We start from the raw sequence: 19943 nt of genomic DNA, 5'->3' as shown, positions 1-19943 counted from the left end.
ATAGTAAATTTCTATCCCAAACATCCTACAGAGTGTCCCAACTGTTATTAAAGTCTTATGATGATTAAAAAGGGTCATAATAGGTCTTTTAACATGTTGAAAACATCAAAAGATGCAATCTACCATGAACATGCTTTATAACTCATGCAACCTACCAAAACACACCTAGTTAACTACATATGGTAGTGTTGAGTTAAAAATGTGTAACCTTTGATTTCTAAGCTGCTAAAAGTGTCCAAAGCTCAACCCAAGGTAAGTTTTTCCTTTCTTTTGCTCTTGAAGCTTTTTCATACTTCTCTCGCTAAACAAGGATTAAACACATGGGTTATTCACGTGTTTTAGAGGTCAGAAAGGTATTAAAAATAATTCTTAAGGCTGAAATCCTTTAAAAATGGATTGAGTAACTAAGCTTTTCTTAAACCCCCCATAAAACCCAATTTTTAGCTACCAAGGTGAAATGAGGAGATTGAAGGCTTGAAATGAAGCTTTGAAGATGGAGGTTATGATTCTTACCTTTAAATAATCAAACTATGACTATAAGACTACCAAATTACCACATTTTCTTAGTTTTCTAAGGAAGCAAAATGAGAGTTTTTGGAGAAGAAGAAGATAAGGAAGAGTTGGGAAAAAGAAGGGGTGCGAGACGTGAGATCACCCAATAATCAAGGTTTTCAGCCTTTGAAATTGAAAATGGTATAATTACTCCCTTGGTCATTTTACTTTTAAATGAAACCTAAAAATACCCCATTTCCATAATAATTGGGCCCCAACCAAGCCCAATCCAATATCTACTTGGGCTAAACTCTTATATAAGGCTAATGGGTTTATTTAATTCTCACCGGGTTGACTCGAAAAACTAATAACCCTAGATTTGGGGTGTTATAATTTTATCCTCATCAGACCAATTACCAAAGTTTCTCTATATAGCAAAATGACTAAAATTCCTCTTATAACATGAGTAATGGAATCACTCATGTTATATCCGAATCTTAAATAATTTTGATTAAAGGTTCCTAAATACCATCCTGATGTGCTCGAATCCTAAATGGTCTTGAAGCATCAATTTGTAGATGTTTGATTAGATCTGTTAATAATCGAACCCTTTTAATAGGGAACTTATTTATGAATTTTGATCAAATTACAGAAGTTCCATATTTTCTCTTTTTGATAAATACTGTAACACCCCAACCCGTATCTGACACGGATCCGAGTCCGAAGTGTCACATTGACTTTTCAAAACCTTTACTTGTATAAAATAGTGAGTAATTTAAAATTTATTATTACATATAACTTATTCAAAACCTTTACCGAACTATTCAGAGCTTATACAATGTATTATTTTGAATACATGCCAACTAGAACTTTATATATTAAAATACATATTATTCACCTTTCTTCTGATCTGACCTTTGGTAAGGAGAACTGATCTGTCTTGCTCCACATTGCTCTTTACTCTTCTCACTTCGGTAACCTACGTGTGAAACAATCACACGCTAAGTCTATGACTTAGTGAGGCATTAAACACATTAAAATAATTCTAACTACTTAATCATGCATGAACATATCATATCATATCATATCATATCATATCATATCATATCATATCATATCATATCATATCATATCATATCATATCATATCATATCATATCATATCATATCATATCATATCATATCATATCATATCATATCATATCATATCATATCATATCATATCATATCATATCATATCATATCATATCATATCATATCATATCATATATATCATATCATATCATATCATATCATATCATATCATATATCATATCATATCATATCATATCATATCATATCATATCATATCATATCATATCATATCATATCATATCATATCATATCATATCATATCATATCATATCATATCATATCATATCATATCATATCATATCATATCATATCATATCATATCATATCATATCATATCATATCATATCATATCATATCATATCATATCATATCATATCATATCATATCATCATATCATATCATATCATATCATATCATATCATATCATATCATATCATATCATATCATATCATATCATATCATATCATATCATATCATATCATATCATATCATATCATATCATATCATATCATATCATATCATATCATATCATATCATATCATATCATATCATATCATGTCATGTCATGCTATCACACAAAATAATATATAATTTCATTTAATCAAATGTACACATCATTCATCATATTAATCATATAATACAATTCATATCACAAAAGCATATACTTTACATGTAATATATTTTTATTGTTATCTCTTTGTTAGCCCATGTACATCTGTGAGAACTGTAGATATGTGAGTTTATTGAGGTTGTGCACTATGCTGTCACCACAACTCGTATGGGGTCCCACTAGGGGCTATAAATTTTATCCCGAAGGACCTATGTATTGTATTTGTCTCGAAGGACCACTCCTTAAGAACCATATACATATTTTAATGGATCACATATGTGTCTCACAAGACCCTGTAAATGTTCCAAAGAATACATATATGTCCCGAAGGACCACGTAGAACCCTCGACTCTTGGCATGCCAACTATACCTCTAGTTCTCTTTACACATAACATGAGCATTTTCACTTATATCATTTCACATATACATTTTCATATCACCTGTTCATATAAGCTCATAGCTTCTTTCACATATACATGTAGACATATAGCTTCTTTTCATATAATTCATATCACTTTTCATATAATTCACATGTTCACATATAACACCTATGACTATATTCATGCATAAATAATAATCATATCACCCATATTAATATTCATAAAATCATGTAAATGTTGGAAGTAGACTCATCGCGAGTCTTTTCCACACACATCATATACTAATGCATATGCACTCACCTTGGCCTCACTAAGTTTTAATCCACTTTTATGCTTTCATCTCTTTCGATCGAATCTTAACTTGATAATCGTTCTGGAACTTGTTCGTGCTCGATATCTATATGATCATACATTGATACATATCAGTATTCAATTGATATATGCTAATCTATCATTTCTTAGACCAAAAGAAAGGTTTATTTCTATTTCCCCTTGAAGTGCATCGATACATCCTACCGTGTATCGATGCATCCCTTAACGTGTGCATCGATGCACTCCTTATGCATCGAAGCATTAATTGCATTCGATGTTTCCATTTTTAAGAGGTGCATCGATGCACTTCCTGTACATCGATACACACTGAACAATTTATGGAGATTTACCCTTGATGCATCGGTGCACGTTGAATGTGCATCGATGCACACAGCCCATAATTCATTTTTAAGCCCAAAAATCTACTCTAATAAACTCAAATGCTTCATTTTTCATCCCCTTTCATTTTCTCAACTCATATACACATGCTTAAACCAATTAATATCCATATAAACCATCTTTAACTTCAAAATTCTATTCCTCATATGTAACTTAAGAATTAAACCAACTTTGCAATATGTTTTAATTCCAATTCTATGGCTTCTAACTTCTTAATTAGACCCTTGACAAGTCAAATTTAACTTCCAACTCTAGTTATGAACTCTATTTTAAGATTTCACCCAAGAACCTCAAATCTTTAATCCCTCATAACTTCATCATACTTTGATTTTAAGATAACTTAAGCTTTCCTTAAGCTTAGTTATCATCTAATAATCAAAACCCAACCTTAAAATCAACAATTAATCCATAAACAAAGAAACTCACCTTTGAGCTTGGAGATACGAGAGGAGGAAGAAGAAGAAAGAAAACTCTGGATAATTTTCTCCTTTCCCACGTGGTTCCTTTTCTTATAAAAGGAATATAAAAATCTTACTTGTAAATTTACCATTTTACCCTTTAATTCATTCAATAATTACTAAATAACCTTCATCATATTTCTAATAAATCATTGAACTATTCAATTATCCTACTTTAATCACCAATTTTTAAAACTTTACAATTTGGTCACTAACCCGGTATTGAGGATGTTACAAATACCAAGTGTCTTTGAAAAATAGCTGGACCCTCTAATGTGTTCCTTATGTGCTATATAATTGTTTTGAATTATCATGTGCACATGACTATTTTATCTGATTCAAAATTTGGCTGCCTTATTTGGTTTGCTTCAAAATGAATTAGCTAATTTAAAGCCTGATTTCTGATTCACTGAATTTTAATCTATGTTACCCGATACATGCTATATGGTTATCAATTTATATTGAAAAAATATAAATATGTCTGATTTATGGAATCTTGATACTATTGTTTACTCTATGAAATTGTTTTATTGGGTGCTCTCTAGGATGTATTTTGTAGTTCTAAGGTTCAACTATAGTCAAGCTGGTAATTCCTTATGGACATAAGGTGTAATACCCCAAAATACGAGTTAGTAGTTCGGTTAAGAATCATATGAGTTTAGGGTATCATGTCATTGAGATAGTGGGTTAAGAATGGCTTGGGTGTGGGCTTGGGTTAACCCAAGAAATGTTAAAAAAATGGTAATTATGAATTATGTGAAATGATGGAGGACCAAAAGAGTGACTTTTCCATTGTTTGAAATTAATGATGAATTGGATTAAATAGGGAGAATGTCGCGTGGAAGGGGAAACATGCTTCCTTATCTCCTTATTCTTACTTTTCTTTTCTCTCTCTTCATATTTCCTTTGTAAGATAACCGAAGGTGTGAACTTTGTTATTCTTTAAATATAGGTTGAACTTGAAGAGGTAAGAACCATCATCTTCCATCTAGAGCTCCATTTTAAGCCATTAATCTTGAAACTTGGTAATAATACCCAAAATAGTGGTTTAAAAGAGGTTTTAGGATTTTAGGACCTTAGGATATTTCAAATCCATCCATCCATAAGGGTTTAGAATTGTGTTTCAACTCATTCAAAGCCTTTAAGTAAGTTAGTAATCTTTTTAAATTATTTTGGCTAATAAGAGAAGTTGGTGAAAGCTCAAAAGGCTAGAACAAATAGAAGTTGGTGCTTGGGTGATCCTGTGAGCACTTTCCATCAACTAGTGCTAAGTAACACACACTTAACTCACCTATATCACTTGTAGGCCTTTAATGTTTTGCTTGCTTGTATATGATTTATGGATCATTTGGGTGCATTTGGGAGTAGACAATTTTAGTACCGATACTCAGGCAAGTATTGATACCATAGAAAACAATATCAATACTCTATGTAAGAGTATTAATAATTGAATATTTTCCCAAACATCAAATGCAATATTGGTATCGATACTAGTGGTAGTATCGATACCATGAGAGGGGAGTATTGATACCCAGGGTGAGAGTGTCAATACTAACATAATTTTTCAAACATCGAATAAAATTTTAGTATCAATACTTGAAGAAGTATCAATACCCTAATATGGAAGTACCGATACCCAAGATTGAGTATTTGTACCCTTGTGAATTTGAGTTATGAGCCTTGATTACTTTAGAAAGACAAGAAAGGGATTTCATGCGAGTAGAGACTTTCTTATAAATTTGCAAGTGAGAAACTAGAGGAAACTTGGGTTACATGTATGACGATTTTCTATATTACATGTTTGTGATTATCCAAATGCGATCTATGCAGTGCTAAGACACTTTGTATTAGTGCGAATGCACTTTCGTATTAGTGTAAGACACTTTCGTACTAATGTTAAAGGACTTTAGCTATTCGAGGCAACACCCTCATACTTGAACCTTGATCATGAGATGATCTTTTGATTATGAATAATGATTAAAGCACCATGTGACTTATGACTATACTTGCTAGTATATACGTTGATGATTGCATGTAGTATCGTTGCGTTATTTGTGTGGCACTAAGCATTGTAGTTCAATGTTCAGAATTGTTTCGTTCGTAGGTCTTTAGGTGTCTTTTTGATGAGCTTATTGTAAGTGTGAAGATTCCAGATTTGATCAAGTCTAGACTACGCCTCAGTTATTTTAGTTACACGTATTTCATAGACCATTTTTATATATTGAGTCACAACTCTTTTGAGAAACTCAATGTATTTTGAGATGCTATTTTTTTTGGAGCTCCCTGTTTGTAAAACTTAACTATTCCATTTTAAATTATAGATGTTTTGTTATAAATTATGAGTAATGATTTTAAATAATAGTTAGCCACTTCAGTGGTTCCGTTTAATATCCAAATCTTTCGAATTTCAAGTCGCATCAGATTTGGGTGTTACATAAGGTGGCCTTCGAGTGGGGCCATAGGCCCCACGATACTCCCTTATGTTGGCTTTTATACCCAATGGGTACAGAGTAAGTCCTTATGAATGTAGTTATGGACGACTGCATTTCGATATACGGGTGGAGGGTAGTTATGTGATTTAAATAAACATAATTATCACTTTTACGATATTTTACTGGCTCACGGTTATGATTTTACAATTTTCTACTTGATATGATTTATATTGGGGTATTAAGTCCTTTGTCAACCATCAAATTTTGGACATTAAGATTATCATTATCATCTAACACAATGATCGTCTGATGAGCTTTGTCAAGAGTGGTTTTGGGGGTAAGTCGAGAGTTGTTGGCTTTGTAAGATTCTTGGAGATTATTGGAAAATCCGCAAGAGAAGTAGTGAAGGGTCTTCTAAGCAGGACCTTCTTGGGTGACTTTGACATCTCGGGACTTTACCCTTTGATTTGGGGATCGTCTTCGAGTTTGCTCGCTCTTTATTCAGCCAGGGTGGAGCTTGATGGGTAGCCTTATTGTCAGTTTGAGTATCAGTTTCCGGATCATCATTAGAAGGTTCAAAGATGAGATTAAATCACGATTCAGAAATTGTAATTTCAGAAGTACTCTTCAGTTGAGCTTGAGGTTTCTTTGATGTTTGACGCTGGCATTTTTTAACGACCATCCAAGAACCAAACATTGGAGAATCTTTGTTTGACTCGTTTTCAGCTAGTGGGATCTCAGGCTCTTCCTGTTCATGACTGATGACAACAACATGGAGGAAGTTTGCAGGTGACTATATTTCCCACAATTAAAACATATGGAAGGGATGGACTAGTATTCCACTATCTGAACTCTTCTTTAACCACAATATTTGAAATCAAAGGTTTATTCAAATCAATATTGATCGTCATCCGCACAAAACGACCATACTTTATACTCTCAGTTTGGTAATCTAGACGGATAACTTTGCCGATACATTCCCTAATTTCTGTAATAATGCTTCATTTATAAAGAGTTATCGGAAGCCCCGACAAGCGGATCCATGCCATGATCTTTTTCAGGTAGGGATTTGAAGATGAGGAATCCTCCGTCCATGGCTCAACAGTAAGGTAGTGTCCAAAATTCATCCAAGGTCTATATGCAAGAGCAATAAGAAATTCGTCACGAGAAAGAACTGAGGTAAGGAAATAATAATTTCGATATCCATTAATTTGATTGTTAATTTTGGTTTTTATAGTTTGCAGATCTTGGACTTTAGAGTATTGTATCCAATACGACGCCCTAACAATTTTGATCACCACCTTTTGATCGAGGGATTTTGCCGCCATCGAAATGATGCGATCGGAGAAATTGATCGAGATCAATCCATCAACCATAATTCGGACAACATCGCCTTCTTGGATTCTGATGTCCTCATCGTCTAGGATCTCATCATCAATTCTATAATCCGATCCATCATTATTCATTAATGAGGCTCTGTATGACATCGGCTTTCCCATTATTTTCGCTTGTGCCATGCTTCATCTATATTATAATCGTCGCTAGGGAATAGTTATGTGGGAACAAGGAGGGAAGGGATCTCCATCGGTGTAGCATCAATGATGGGAATAGGGGATCATCATCTTTCCGTTTGGTTTTTTGGGTCTCGTAGGTTCTTCGGAATTCTCAGAGAAAATAGCCGTTGACATGTCAACCTTGTTCCGGATACTTCAATTTCAAAGAAATTGTTTATGAAGATTACAGAAATATCATGAAAGTAACATTCAAGATAAAATAGTAGAATATGAATAATTTGGAATATAATGATAGGATTAAAGTGACTGAGAAAATATTGTACATGGGTAATGTTACATTAAAGTCTAAAAAAGTATACACCCCTTACTATTTTTTTTAATTATGGATAATTTTTTGTTTTATGTAAATTACATTAATCGATTATTATTATTTTATGTTTTAAAAAATAAATTATGAATATAACGTTATTGATCTTTCATATTATGATTGTTTAATAATTAATTTTTGATAAGACAATTTTAAGAAGAGTAAATATCTAATTTGATCTATTGTCTTGGATTTTTGTGTATGTGAAAATTTTCATTAGAGACTCACTCATCAAAATTAGATGTACAATACGGATCGGTCTGAATTAGTCCGGACAAATCCTTAGAACCGAGAGGACAATATATATATATATCAAGTTTGACCCACATTCAAAATATTAATTTGATACCTATACAATTTTTAATTTCAATTCTAAAAAATAACTAAAATCTAAAATTCTTCATTTCAAATCCTTCGGTTCTTGTTTTACGACTCTGATATTTTTTTTGGGGTTTAAATAATTCATTTTAAGGTTTTGGTTATGGATAGGAGCAGTGAAGAGCATGGTGCAATATATGGAGCAAAATCAAAACCCGAGGTTTCAACCTCTCAATCTCACTCTTTTTTGTCTCCTCTTCATCTTCATCTAATTTTGTTTGTTTTATAATTCCAATTCATTGATATATTATGCTGTTTGACCGAAGAATATCCTCCTCTTTTTAATTCTCTTTCCTTTGCTAATTATCATCCAAAACATGGTTACAAAATTATTTTATAGACACAAGGCAAATCATTCTCTTTAATTATTCAAAACAAAATTACATCCAAACTCTAAATATTATATTATGTTGATAACACCCACAACAACACATTTTTTCTCTTGATATAGCATAAAAAAAATAAAAATAAAACATACTATATTTATCCTTCCATCTGTATATTGATGTTTAATATTATTCTAAGGCTTATGGTTCTGAGTGTATATGTAATCCAAGTGAGCTTCTTGAATCACCCTTCTTTTCACACATTCTTCATCTTTCTCCTCGCACTCTTCTGCTCCCATCAACTTCTTCCCCAATAATAAAAACAAATACTATTTCTATTAGCCCATTTAACATCAATAATATAGCTTCCTCTTCTTCTTTTAAAAAGAAAAAAAAAACACACGTTTAACCCAGAAAGGAAAAAAGAAAAGGAAAGATAAAATTTCTTACATATGAGAGATCTTCCTTTGCATCAGCTTGGGTGATCATCCCGTTTGTGTTGAACTCCTTTTCATCTGTTTGCTTACAATTTAACTCGTCAAAAGAATAAATCAAAGAGAAGATATATAGTAATATTGTAAATTTGGGAAAGGGATTAGTTGAAACAAACCATGGTTGATTTGCAGCAGCAAACGAGCAGATGATGAAAGAAGAAGAAAAGCTAAGACCAAAAAGCTTAAAAACCCAACACTGTTTCCCTTCATTGTTTTAGATTAAAGAAAGGAAGATTGAGAATAATATTAGTAATGAAGAAGAGTGGGAAAGTGTACATAAATAGCAGCAGAAGAAGAGAGAGCCTTTTAAGTCACATGCACAACCTTAACACGACAGTTACAACTCTCAACAGTAACAACTCTAAAAAATTCTTTAAAATGGTACTGTACATATTTAGTGATTAAAAAAAAATTATATGTAATGTTATTTCATTTTGTTCATCAACTGTTAAAAAAATTAACATCGATGTTGACATGTCATTAAGATAATATCATATCATCATTAGAAGAAATAAAAATTACCAAATTAACAATTTTTATTTTTATTTTTTAATAACAAATGATCAAAACATAACAAAAACATAAAATTAAATATGTTTTTAAATAAAAATAAATGAATCATAAAAAATAAAACCATATAAATGAGTGAGTAAGTAAATACATAATTTACCAAAAAAAAATGCAAACGAGTAAACAAATTTGTCTTTTTACACATTTTGAATACTCGGCCAAATAATTAAAATAATTAGATAAATACTAAAATGATATATAGATTTTAATTAATGTGCATTATATTATATGAATTTTAATTTTTATTTAATTAAATATATATTTTAAGTTTAATTATAATTTCATAAATTATTAATATTACTAATAATGTAATAATATTTTTTTAAAATTAAATATTATTAAAAGAAAGAACAACTAGATCAACAATTAAGTAAAGGATTGATTGATACTAAAACTCAAATTAATATATTTATTGTAATATTCTAAGTATCTGTTATGAGATGAATTTAGTGTCACATTGAATCATGGAAATGATCATTACTTAAATTTTTCTATTTTTCAACTTAGGAAAAATCCACAATAAATTCAAACTATAAAAACTAGGGTAAACTACACATTTAGTATCTAAACTATCAATTTTAGTCCATTTTAGTACCTAAACTTTCAAATTTTTCAAAATCATACCTAACGTTTAGTTTTTGTTTCATTTTAGTACTCCCACTGCTAAAAACTTAACTTTTATATTACTTAAACTATCAGTTTTAGTTTGTTTTAGTACTTAAACTTTTAATTCGTTTTCAAAACTTAATGTTAAATTTTGAACATGGATACTAAAATGAAACAAAAACTAAACTTTATGTATGATTTTGAAAAAATTGAAAGTTAAGGTACTAAAATAGACCAAAACTGATAATTTAGGTACTAAACGTGTAATTTACCTTAAAAAATTATAAAAGCATTTAAAACATATTTACGAGCAGGAGCCCCGTTTACAAATATTCTACAAAAACAAAATCTCAAAATATAAAAAGTCTTACTGACCCTTTTATATAAATAACACAAATAAAAAGGGTTAACAGGGGATGCAAAATTGGTGTCATTGCAGGCCAAAGGTAAAATGAAGACTAGAGCTACATAAAATTCGACGACAAAGTCTGGTCATGTCATGTCCACTCTATTTCTTGCTTTAGAGTTTGGAATTTGAAGGCATGACAACCCTTCCCCACTCACGAGAATTTCATGTAAATCTAACTACTACTTTCCATATTTTATTTACAATATTCATTTCTAGAATTTTGTACATGATTGAGAAAATCGAAAATCAATTTTATCAAATTTTGTTTGATTTAAATTCAATTATTTTTTATTGTAAAAAAGCAATTATTGTTTATATATATATATATAATTTTATTAATTTTTTTTATAAATGTCAAACTATAATTATTAAAATTGAATTGAAACTATAATTTTAGGATACAATTTGGAGTTAAACTAGACAATTTGAGAGAGATTTAGAGTGATTATCGAACTTAAAATACAACATTTCTAAGTCGGTGTATAGATATTGAATGAATAATACAATACCAAATGAACTGATGAAAAAATTTGGATAAAATACAATGGTAGTATTGATATTGTTTATAGAGTATCTATACAAATGAACTGATGAAGAAATCTAGATAAAATACAATCGTAGTATCGGTATTGTTTATAGAGTATCGGGACTCCTCTCAGTAGTGTTGATACTATTCACTTCGAAGTATTTTCTGATATTGATACTACTTGTATCTATACTACTAGTATATGTACTCACAATATTAGAGCTATCTAGTTGAGTATTAATATTTTCCGACATCAAAAGATTAGAAATATCTTTCGTTGCACGCGAATGTCTATGGATTGTTATGAAATATATAAATAAACTTGGAAAGGGTCCTAATTTATGAAACAACTAAAATATTCTTAGGTAGTGTAAATTATCAAAATACCCTTGGTGGGTAAGAAACTTCAAAGCGCCCCTAAATGGACATATAACGAACAATTATAAACGAAAATTCATTACGAAGGATATGCATGCAAGGGAGATGATGTACCATACGAATAATATGCTAGAGGAATCACATACCATGTAAATATTGATAAATTGATGTTGTGCAAGCCGTCCCTCTGGTTCAAGGGTGAATTAAGAGAAAATATGGAGAAAGTGACTAGATAGTCACTAACGATTAATCAACCTCGAGTTGTGTGACATCCTAAATTGAAATATTTCAGAATTTGTTAGTCAAAGTAGATAAATTGAAAAGTTTAGGGACTTATATTGTAAATTTTGTATAGGATTAAATATTAAAGAAGGAAGAATGGAAGGGAAAAATAATCATTTAATGAGGAAATAAATTAAAAATTGAGAGATGGAGGATATATATACACGTGTAGTGGAAAGGAAGAGAGAAAAGGAAATATCCAGAACAACCTTTCTCTTCTTCTTCTTCCTTCAAACGTGAGAGCCAAATAAAAGGTGAGTTCCTTGTTAGTTGTTTATTTGTTGAATTTAAGGTTGTTTTATGATCTTTGGATAATACTTAAGCTTAGGGAAAACTTAAGTCATCTAAAAATCAAAGAATGAAAGAGTTAGAAGAGATTAAAGAGTAGAAGTTTTTAGATGAAAGTTTAGAAAAGAGTTAATAAGTGGAATTTGAAACTAAATTTGACTTGTCAAAGGTTGAATTAAGAGATATGAAGTGATAGAATTGAATTTAGAACAAGTAGAAAATTTGGAATGATTCTTGAATTCCATATGGAGGATGAGAATTTGAGGATAAAGATGTGTTAAATGTCTAGGAATTTGTTTGAGTATGTATCCTTGAGTTAAGGGTATTAAAGGAGCTAAGCTATCAAGGATTTTAGTTAGAATGAAGTAATTTTCGGGCTTAAAAAGTGATTTCTAGGCAAGGGGTATCGGTACCCATTCATTAGGTACCGATACCTCAAGAGTGAAAATTATCGAAGGCATTCAAAGGGTATCGATACCTGGAAGGTAGTATCGGTACCATAGGTACCGATACCATAAGAGAGGTATCGATACTAGGGAAATATCAAATGTAATTTTGGCAACAATACTCGTCTTGGTATCGATACCCTCAGCTAGGGTAGTACCGATACCCTATAATGGGTACCGATACCTCTTCAAAGGGAACTTGAAAATAGACTTTTCTTTTAGTTTAAGAAATGAAAGATTAGAGTATGCCATTGGGAATACTGATATGTATAAATGTATGATCATGTAGACATCGAGCGTAAACAAGTTTCGGAACAACCACCGAATTAGGATTTGATCGAAAAAAAGGAAGGCATAGGGGTAATTAATAGCCAGTGAGGCCAAGGTGAGTGCATACTATAGATATAATTCAAAGGAATTATGACTTGTGATAAGTTTATTCCTATGTTAGTATTTATAGCATAGTAATTATGAACATGCATACATGATGATTATTATAAATATATGCATAAACTATATATATGTTTATAGGATTTGATAAATGATATATGATTCATATGAATAGATGCAAATACACATGCTATATGATACGAGATTGATAATTATATGTACATGTGATATGTGATAAAAGAAAAGATATATGTGATTACAAGAGAAATGATATAAATACATGAACATATGAAGAATAACAATATTGCCCATGTTATGTGATATGAGAGCTAGGGGTATAGTTGGCATGCCAAGAGTCGAGGGTTACATAGGTCATTCGGGACAAATACAGAGGTTCGTCGGGACATATACATAGGTCCTTCGAGACAAATTTCATATGCCCCTAGTGGGACCCATAAAGCTGTGGTGATAGCATATGTGCACAACCTCAATGTATTCGCATACCTTAAGTTCTCAGTAATGTACATGGGCCTATAAGAGATAACAAATGTATTTACATGAGTATATGTTACCATATTGATATTGTTTATATTGTATCATATGTGTGACATGATTAATTTATGCTATGATTATAAATGAGTAATTAATTGCATGTTCATATTTATAAGAAATGCATTATTATATTTTATGCCTCACTAAGTCTATGACTTAGCGTTCAAGCGTTTTTACATGTATGTTCAGATGAGCAAGAAGATCAAGTTTAGGAGTTTGCAGAGCGGCATATCTCTACTCAAAGATCAGATTAGAAGTAAATTCACAGTATGTATTTTGTTGGGTGAAAAGTGTTGGCATGTACAAAAGTGTAATTTACGCATGCTCTGATCAATTTGGTAATGTCGAACTCAATTATGTATATATGGATTTTATGTTAAAAAAAGTTTAAAGTTTCGTATAGTTTTTACGAATGTATATGCTTTAAAAAGTCAATGTGACACCTCAGACTCGTATCCGGGTCGGGTACGGGTTGGGGGTGTTACAAGTCGAGTATAGACTAGTAATGATATACCACATGGATAGTGAAAATATTAAATGACTTAATGTCTTAATTACTAGAAGATCCCTTTAGAGGCAAAAAGTAAGGGTGTGCAAAAAGATATGATTTGATCCATTGATATAATCTAAAAATTTGGATATTCGAATCATTTTTTATTTTAATTTGAATCGAATATCTAAAAAAAGCAGATAATTAAATTAGATACGAATCGAATAAATTCAAATTTTGGATTATTCAAAAATCCAAAAAAATAAATAAATTGTGCCTTTAGATTTTAATTAGCCTTTAACCCAATAAATGAGTAACATATTAACCCATTAAAGCTCTAGCCTAATAAAATTAAGATATATATATATTTCAAATAAGTTGCATAAAGTCACAAAATATAAAATTTAAAACTATTCTTTGTGGTATTAAATTTTATATTCAGATCCAAATATCTAGTTATTTGATACGAAAATTCAGGTATTCTATTTCTCTGGATTAGATACAGATCACTATTTTAGTTATTCAATATTTTGGATATATGCATTTTTGGATTAAATCATATCTAATATTTGAATTTGTAGACTTCTAATGAAAATGACTAAAATATCATTGGATGTTAAATGACCATAATAGTGTGGACAAATAGATGAGAAAACTAATTTATCCTTACATAACGTCCTAGATGAGAGAACGAGTTAGATAGTGACGAGTGAGGGGATAACCTCTGTAACACCCTCAAACTGATACAATTGGGAAAATAAATTACATCAGAAACGAAACTTAAAGGTGAAAATTAGATCGAATCGAAAGATAAAACACTGAAAAATAGCTTATCAAGTTTGAATTTGGCAAAACAGACCCCTAAACTAGACTCAGAATGTCAAAAAACTTTAAGATAGGTGGTCTCGAAAAAAGTCAATGGTTAGTCAACACCGATCAATGGTCGTTCAACGGTGATCAACACTCGGTTAATAATGATCAACGGTCGATCAATGATGGTCAACAATGGTTAACAAATGGTCAATGATCAATAACTTAGATCAGATTGTCTTGGGTTGATTAGATAGCTTAACTCTGCTCGGTTCAGGTTGCTCAGATCGACGACTCGTTCAATGACTCAATTGGCTCGGTTAACGGCTTGAGCGGCTCAGTTAACGACTTGGTCGACTTGTCTTAGTACACCTTAGATTGGTCTGACCTAGACTGGTTTGGCCAGTTCAGACTAGTCCAACCTATTCAGACTGGTCTAGCCGGTTCTAGAAGACTCCCCGGCGACAGGTGAAGCCTACGCGTAAGGAGCAGTATATGGGGCATGTGCGGCGGCCTACAGAGATCGGATGGCCACCAAAACTTCCATAATTGTGTTTTATAGGATTTTGAGCCACTTATCAGCATTTTTTTCGATGAGGAGCTGTAGAGAGTTTATTTACAATGAGGCCAAATCTTTTTTTCGCTCACCTCCCTCCATACTGACTATGATGGTGAAAGAACGAACTCCAGTCTACTCCTCACAACTCCAAGAACATAGTGGTGTCAGCGGTGCAACGATCATAGGTTCGGACGACGACAAATCAACTGTGGAAGTTTTCTTGAAGAGAGAGAAAATGAAATTTTAAAGAAAGATGAGAGAGAATAAACTTTCTAATTTGGGAAAGTGAAAAAGGAGAATGGGCGTTTTCAGACATGTGAGAGGCTTTTAAATCCACTTCTCCCAAAAAGGTATAATTACCCATCAAATCTTCTAAATTTTGCTCGCACTCAATTTTGATTCAACATTTTAATAAAATAATAATTTAATCCCATGAAGATAATATAGAAAAATTTTTACCCCGGGATTGGGGTGTGGCAACCTCACACGATTTTGATGAATTTTGATAGTGTGTAGTCAAACTAACTTAACTGTCTTAGTGTGGCATATCAATACCTACGCATGTTGTGATTGCATTGATGATTATTAGATATCCTTGATGCTTGGCTTGACTAACTATAGTGACACTGAGCCAATGCTACATAAAATGAGCGAGAATTATACTAAGGCATTTGTGACATCGAGTTTCCCTCTATGTTCTATACCCGAGGCATTTGTGACACCGAGAGATCATTTGTATTGATTGGTGGGAATTTTATTAAGGCACGTGTGATCATTATGTTTGTGTTGTGTATGCATATGATGATGTATGACTTGTGTGATTTGAAGTTAGAGACCTAATTTATATTTATGGTGAGACTTTTAGTTACAGACTAGGGAAGCATAAGACTATTTTTATATTCATAAAACTGTTGAACCTTAAGCATGTAGCATACGACTATGATCATGCATGTACCTACTGCTTATTATCATATCCACTAGCATGCTTATATTTATGAGATTCATAATGCTGCTTTCGATTAGTTATATACTATTGAGCATTTTAAGTTTAGTGTTCGAATATTTACATTCATAGGTGAGCTAGTAACTTGAGTCATTCGAGGAACACCGTCGTAGCAAGATTTCTAGCATTCCCTCCTAAGTATTGTATTCTTACTTTTATTGAGCATGTGTGTACATAGGACCCTTATTATTTTATTTAGATTTTAAAACTATGAGATTGTATGATATTCATTAAAACTACATGTCACAAAGCTCTGGTTTGTAAAACCATTTTATAACTGTTATGAATATCTATTTGATAAAAATATTATGTTTTAAATAGAAATAAAAAATATTTTAAATTTTAGTAGTTGTCTCGATAGGCTTATGTGACACTTTATACCTATACAAGTTAAAGGTGTTAGACTACAAACATGGTTGACTCTATAACATGCCAATCATATTTGAGACTCAATAAAATAGCAATGAACAAAAGATATTCACAACACACTACCAAGTTAAAGGCCTATACAAGTTTGGTTTGAAAAATTCAATTTCTTAATGAAAAAGGGGGAGCTTAACATTTTCATATATTTTCAAACAATTGTTAACAACTGGTATCTTTTTCATTAAACATTTTATTAAGGGGGAGTTTTGCCAAAAACAATTTTTCAAATGTTTTGTTATATCAAAAAGGGGGAGATTGTTGAATTATGTTTCGATATAAAAAATTTAAGGCAAAATGTTTTTGGACTTGAATTGAATTTATTCAAAGTTTTAAAAAGGTTTCAAAAATAATTCAAAGTCCATTAAATTCGGATTTGAGCAAAAATGCTAAAGGGTGTCAAAGTGCATCCATGCACCCCTACAGTGCATCCATACACCCTTGCAGTGCATCCATGCACCCCTGCAGTGCATCCATGCACCTGCCACTAGTGCATCGATGCACCATGTATTGCATCGATGCACTCCATTTCGAATGCAATTAGTGCATCGATGCATCCTGCTGTGAATCCATGCACTAAGGCTGTAACGACTAGTTTATTTGAATTTAATGAAGGGGTATCGATGCACTTTGATAGTGCACCGATGAACCATGTTATGGGCAGCCTTTTTTAGTAGAAAAATCATCCCCAAATGGCTCCAAAACATCTCCAACGGTTATATACGACATCAAACACATTCCAAGCTATAAATACAAGCTAAGGACACTTGAAGAAGTATGAGAACAACTATCCAAGCAATCAAACACAAGAGAAGAGTTTTTCATTCTTATTTCATCTTTCTCTTGTAAATATTTGGTTCTTGTGAGCTCAATCTTGTAAACACCTACCTTTGAAAGGTTTATTTGTTACTTCTTTTATCCTTTTGTAAAGGGGAAAGGTTCTAGCTAATCCTGTGTAAAAGCTATGGAAAGGTTCTAGTTTAGCCTGGAAAAACTAGGGAGTTTGTAAGGTTACTCTTTGTCCTCAAAAGAAAGAACAAATTAGAGAATTTGTTGGAAAATCCTTGGTGAGGAGCTTACTCCCTAACCCTTCTTTGCTAACCGTTTCGGTTGTCGATTCGAGCTTACAAAAATCCCAACACAATGGACAAAAGATATTCACAACACACTACCATGTTGCCAACTCTAGCGATGTTTTATCACTCACCAATATACCATGTTTAGGCTTGGTATATAGTCTAGTATGCATCTTGGATGATAATGTCAATGAGATCAATGAAATCACAATTCATAGTTTCATACAATACATATCATAAACAATAAATCATAAAAGTTTACCAAAGTTTCCGATAAAAACGACTTATCACTCATTTTCTCTAATTGAGCTAAAAACAATGAATATGATGTCACCTACATAACAATGATAAAAAAAATAAAATAATACAAACGACTCATGCGACTACACTCACCTAATCAATGTTGGTCGATTTTGTCTCAGATTAAGCAATCCTTAGTATTTTAGCATTCCTTTTTAAATTTGATTCTCCATATAATGCACTTGCTCTAACTAAGAGAAACACACATTTACTAACAATTTCATCATTCAAAATCAATTCTACACAAACTTCTACTTAGGATTCCATTTAGGGTTCACCTATATTTGAAGAATGATGAAATTAAATGCACCATTTCATAGGAACTTTCATATTTTTTCCAATGGTATGCTCAATTTAGTGCTTTGCACCCTTAAACAACTTGAATCACTAAATTTAAGTTTATAGTTTTGGATCAACTTTCTCCAAATAAAAATCAAAAACATCAAATAAAAGTTAGGCTTGAGAGCTTACTAAAATGTAATCAAATTTTGTTATATGGATGAGTAAATGTCGTTATCCTTGATTTTAAATTTTAAGGTTTTAAGCTTTTAGGGTGATTTCATTGGTGGTTTTGGTCGGGAAGAAGATGATGAGGCTTACCGCTTTGCTTATTTTACCCCCAAGTTAACATGAGAAAACCCTCTCTAAAGGGTTTGCTCAAATTAGGTTAAATTAAAGAAACAAAGAAAAAGGATTAAATTACATCACTAATTTAATCACATTCTTGAAAGACTAATTCAGATTGTATATATATTTTATTTAACCATCAGATTTCGACTCATTGATCGATTAATTCATATTAAAAATTATGTAAATACTCATTTTAAAGGTGATCCTTTTCAACCTAGTTTTTCTATATCATATTGTCAAGATTCAAACTTCTAACCTTACTTAAGAGATATAATGTCCCATCCTCTAGATCAACTGATAATTAACAATATCTTTAAATAAAGAATTAAAACTCATAATTCTAAGGATCAAAACTTTGTCTAATGGATTTATGTACTAATTCTCCAATTAATATATTAATAATAACTAGTAATAAATTTTTACAAGATATTACTTTTTAAATAAATTTGATACCTTAATATAAAATTAATGTATAAGTAAAAAAAAATATGTCCTACTAAATGTGTGTGTTTTTTTAAATTCTTATTTAAAATGTCCTATTAGAAAAGTCAACAAATAACACTTATATTTTCTTTTTTTACACTTATATGTCTCACTTTTTACATTTATTAAATTTATCAATCAACTTTTAGAATTAATTTTATTATTATTTTGATCAAATATATCTTTTAAAACTATATACATAGTCAATTTAAGACACAAATTATAGGATAAAGATGGTAGATTTTTTTAATTCAATACTTTCCACTTCGATGGTTCCATTTGGACGAATACACATGCAGGGAAACGTAAGGTTGTCATAAGAAAAATCATAAGTTTGGTCCTACTTGTCCTTTAAATTTTCTGAATTTCATTCCAAATCAACCTCGTGCAATACTTTTCAATGTTTGAATTTAATTTCAATAATTGA

The 19943-nt window shown here is 31.3% G+C and overlaps 1 protein-coding gene across 1 annotated transcript; it reads right to left on the bottom strand.

Moving 5' to 3' along the window:
- Nucleotides 1-8882: 8882 nt before the first annotated feature.
- LOC120192839 (putative phytosulfokines 6) lies at nt 8883-9549 on the bottom strand. Its single transcript, XM_039195553.1, has 3 exons — nt 9412-9549; nt 9252-9316; nt 8883-9103 (listed from the first exon to the last, which is right to left on the bottom strand). The coding sequence occupies exons 1-3, from the start codon at nt 9503-9505 to the stop codon at nt 8996-8998; spliced, it is 267 nt and encodes an 88-aa protein (XP_039051484.1). The 5' UTR covers nt 9506-9549; the 3' UTR covers nt 8883-8995.
- Nucleotides 9550-19943: the final 10394 nt, after the last annotated feature.

Source organism: Hibiscus syriacus, unplaced genomic scaffold (genome assembly GCF_006381635.1).
Source record: "Hibiscus syriacus cultivar Baekdansim isolate YM2019G1 unplaced genomic scaffold, ASM638163v2 tig00116982_pilon, whole genome shotgun sequence".
Taxonomy (NCBI): domain Eukaryota; kingdom Viridiplantae; phylum Streptophyta; class Magnoliopsida; order Malvales; family Malvaceae; genus Hibiscus; species Hibiscus syriacus.
Note: the sequence above shows the minus strand (reverse complement) of the source record. Positions and strands in the feature narration are given on the sequence as shown.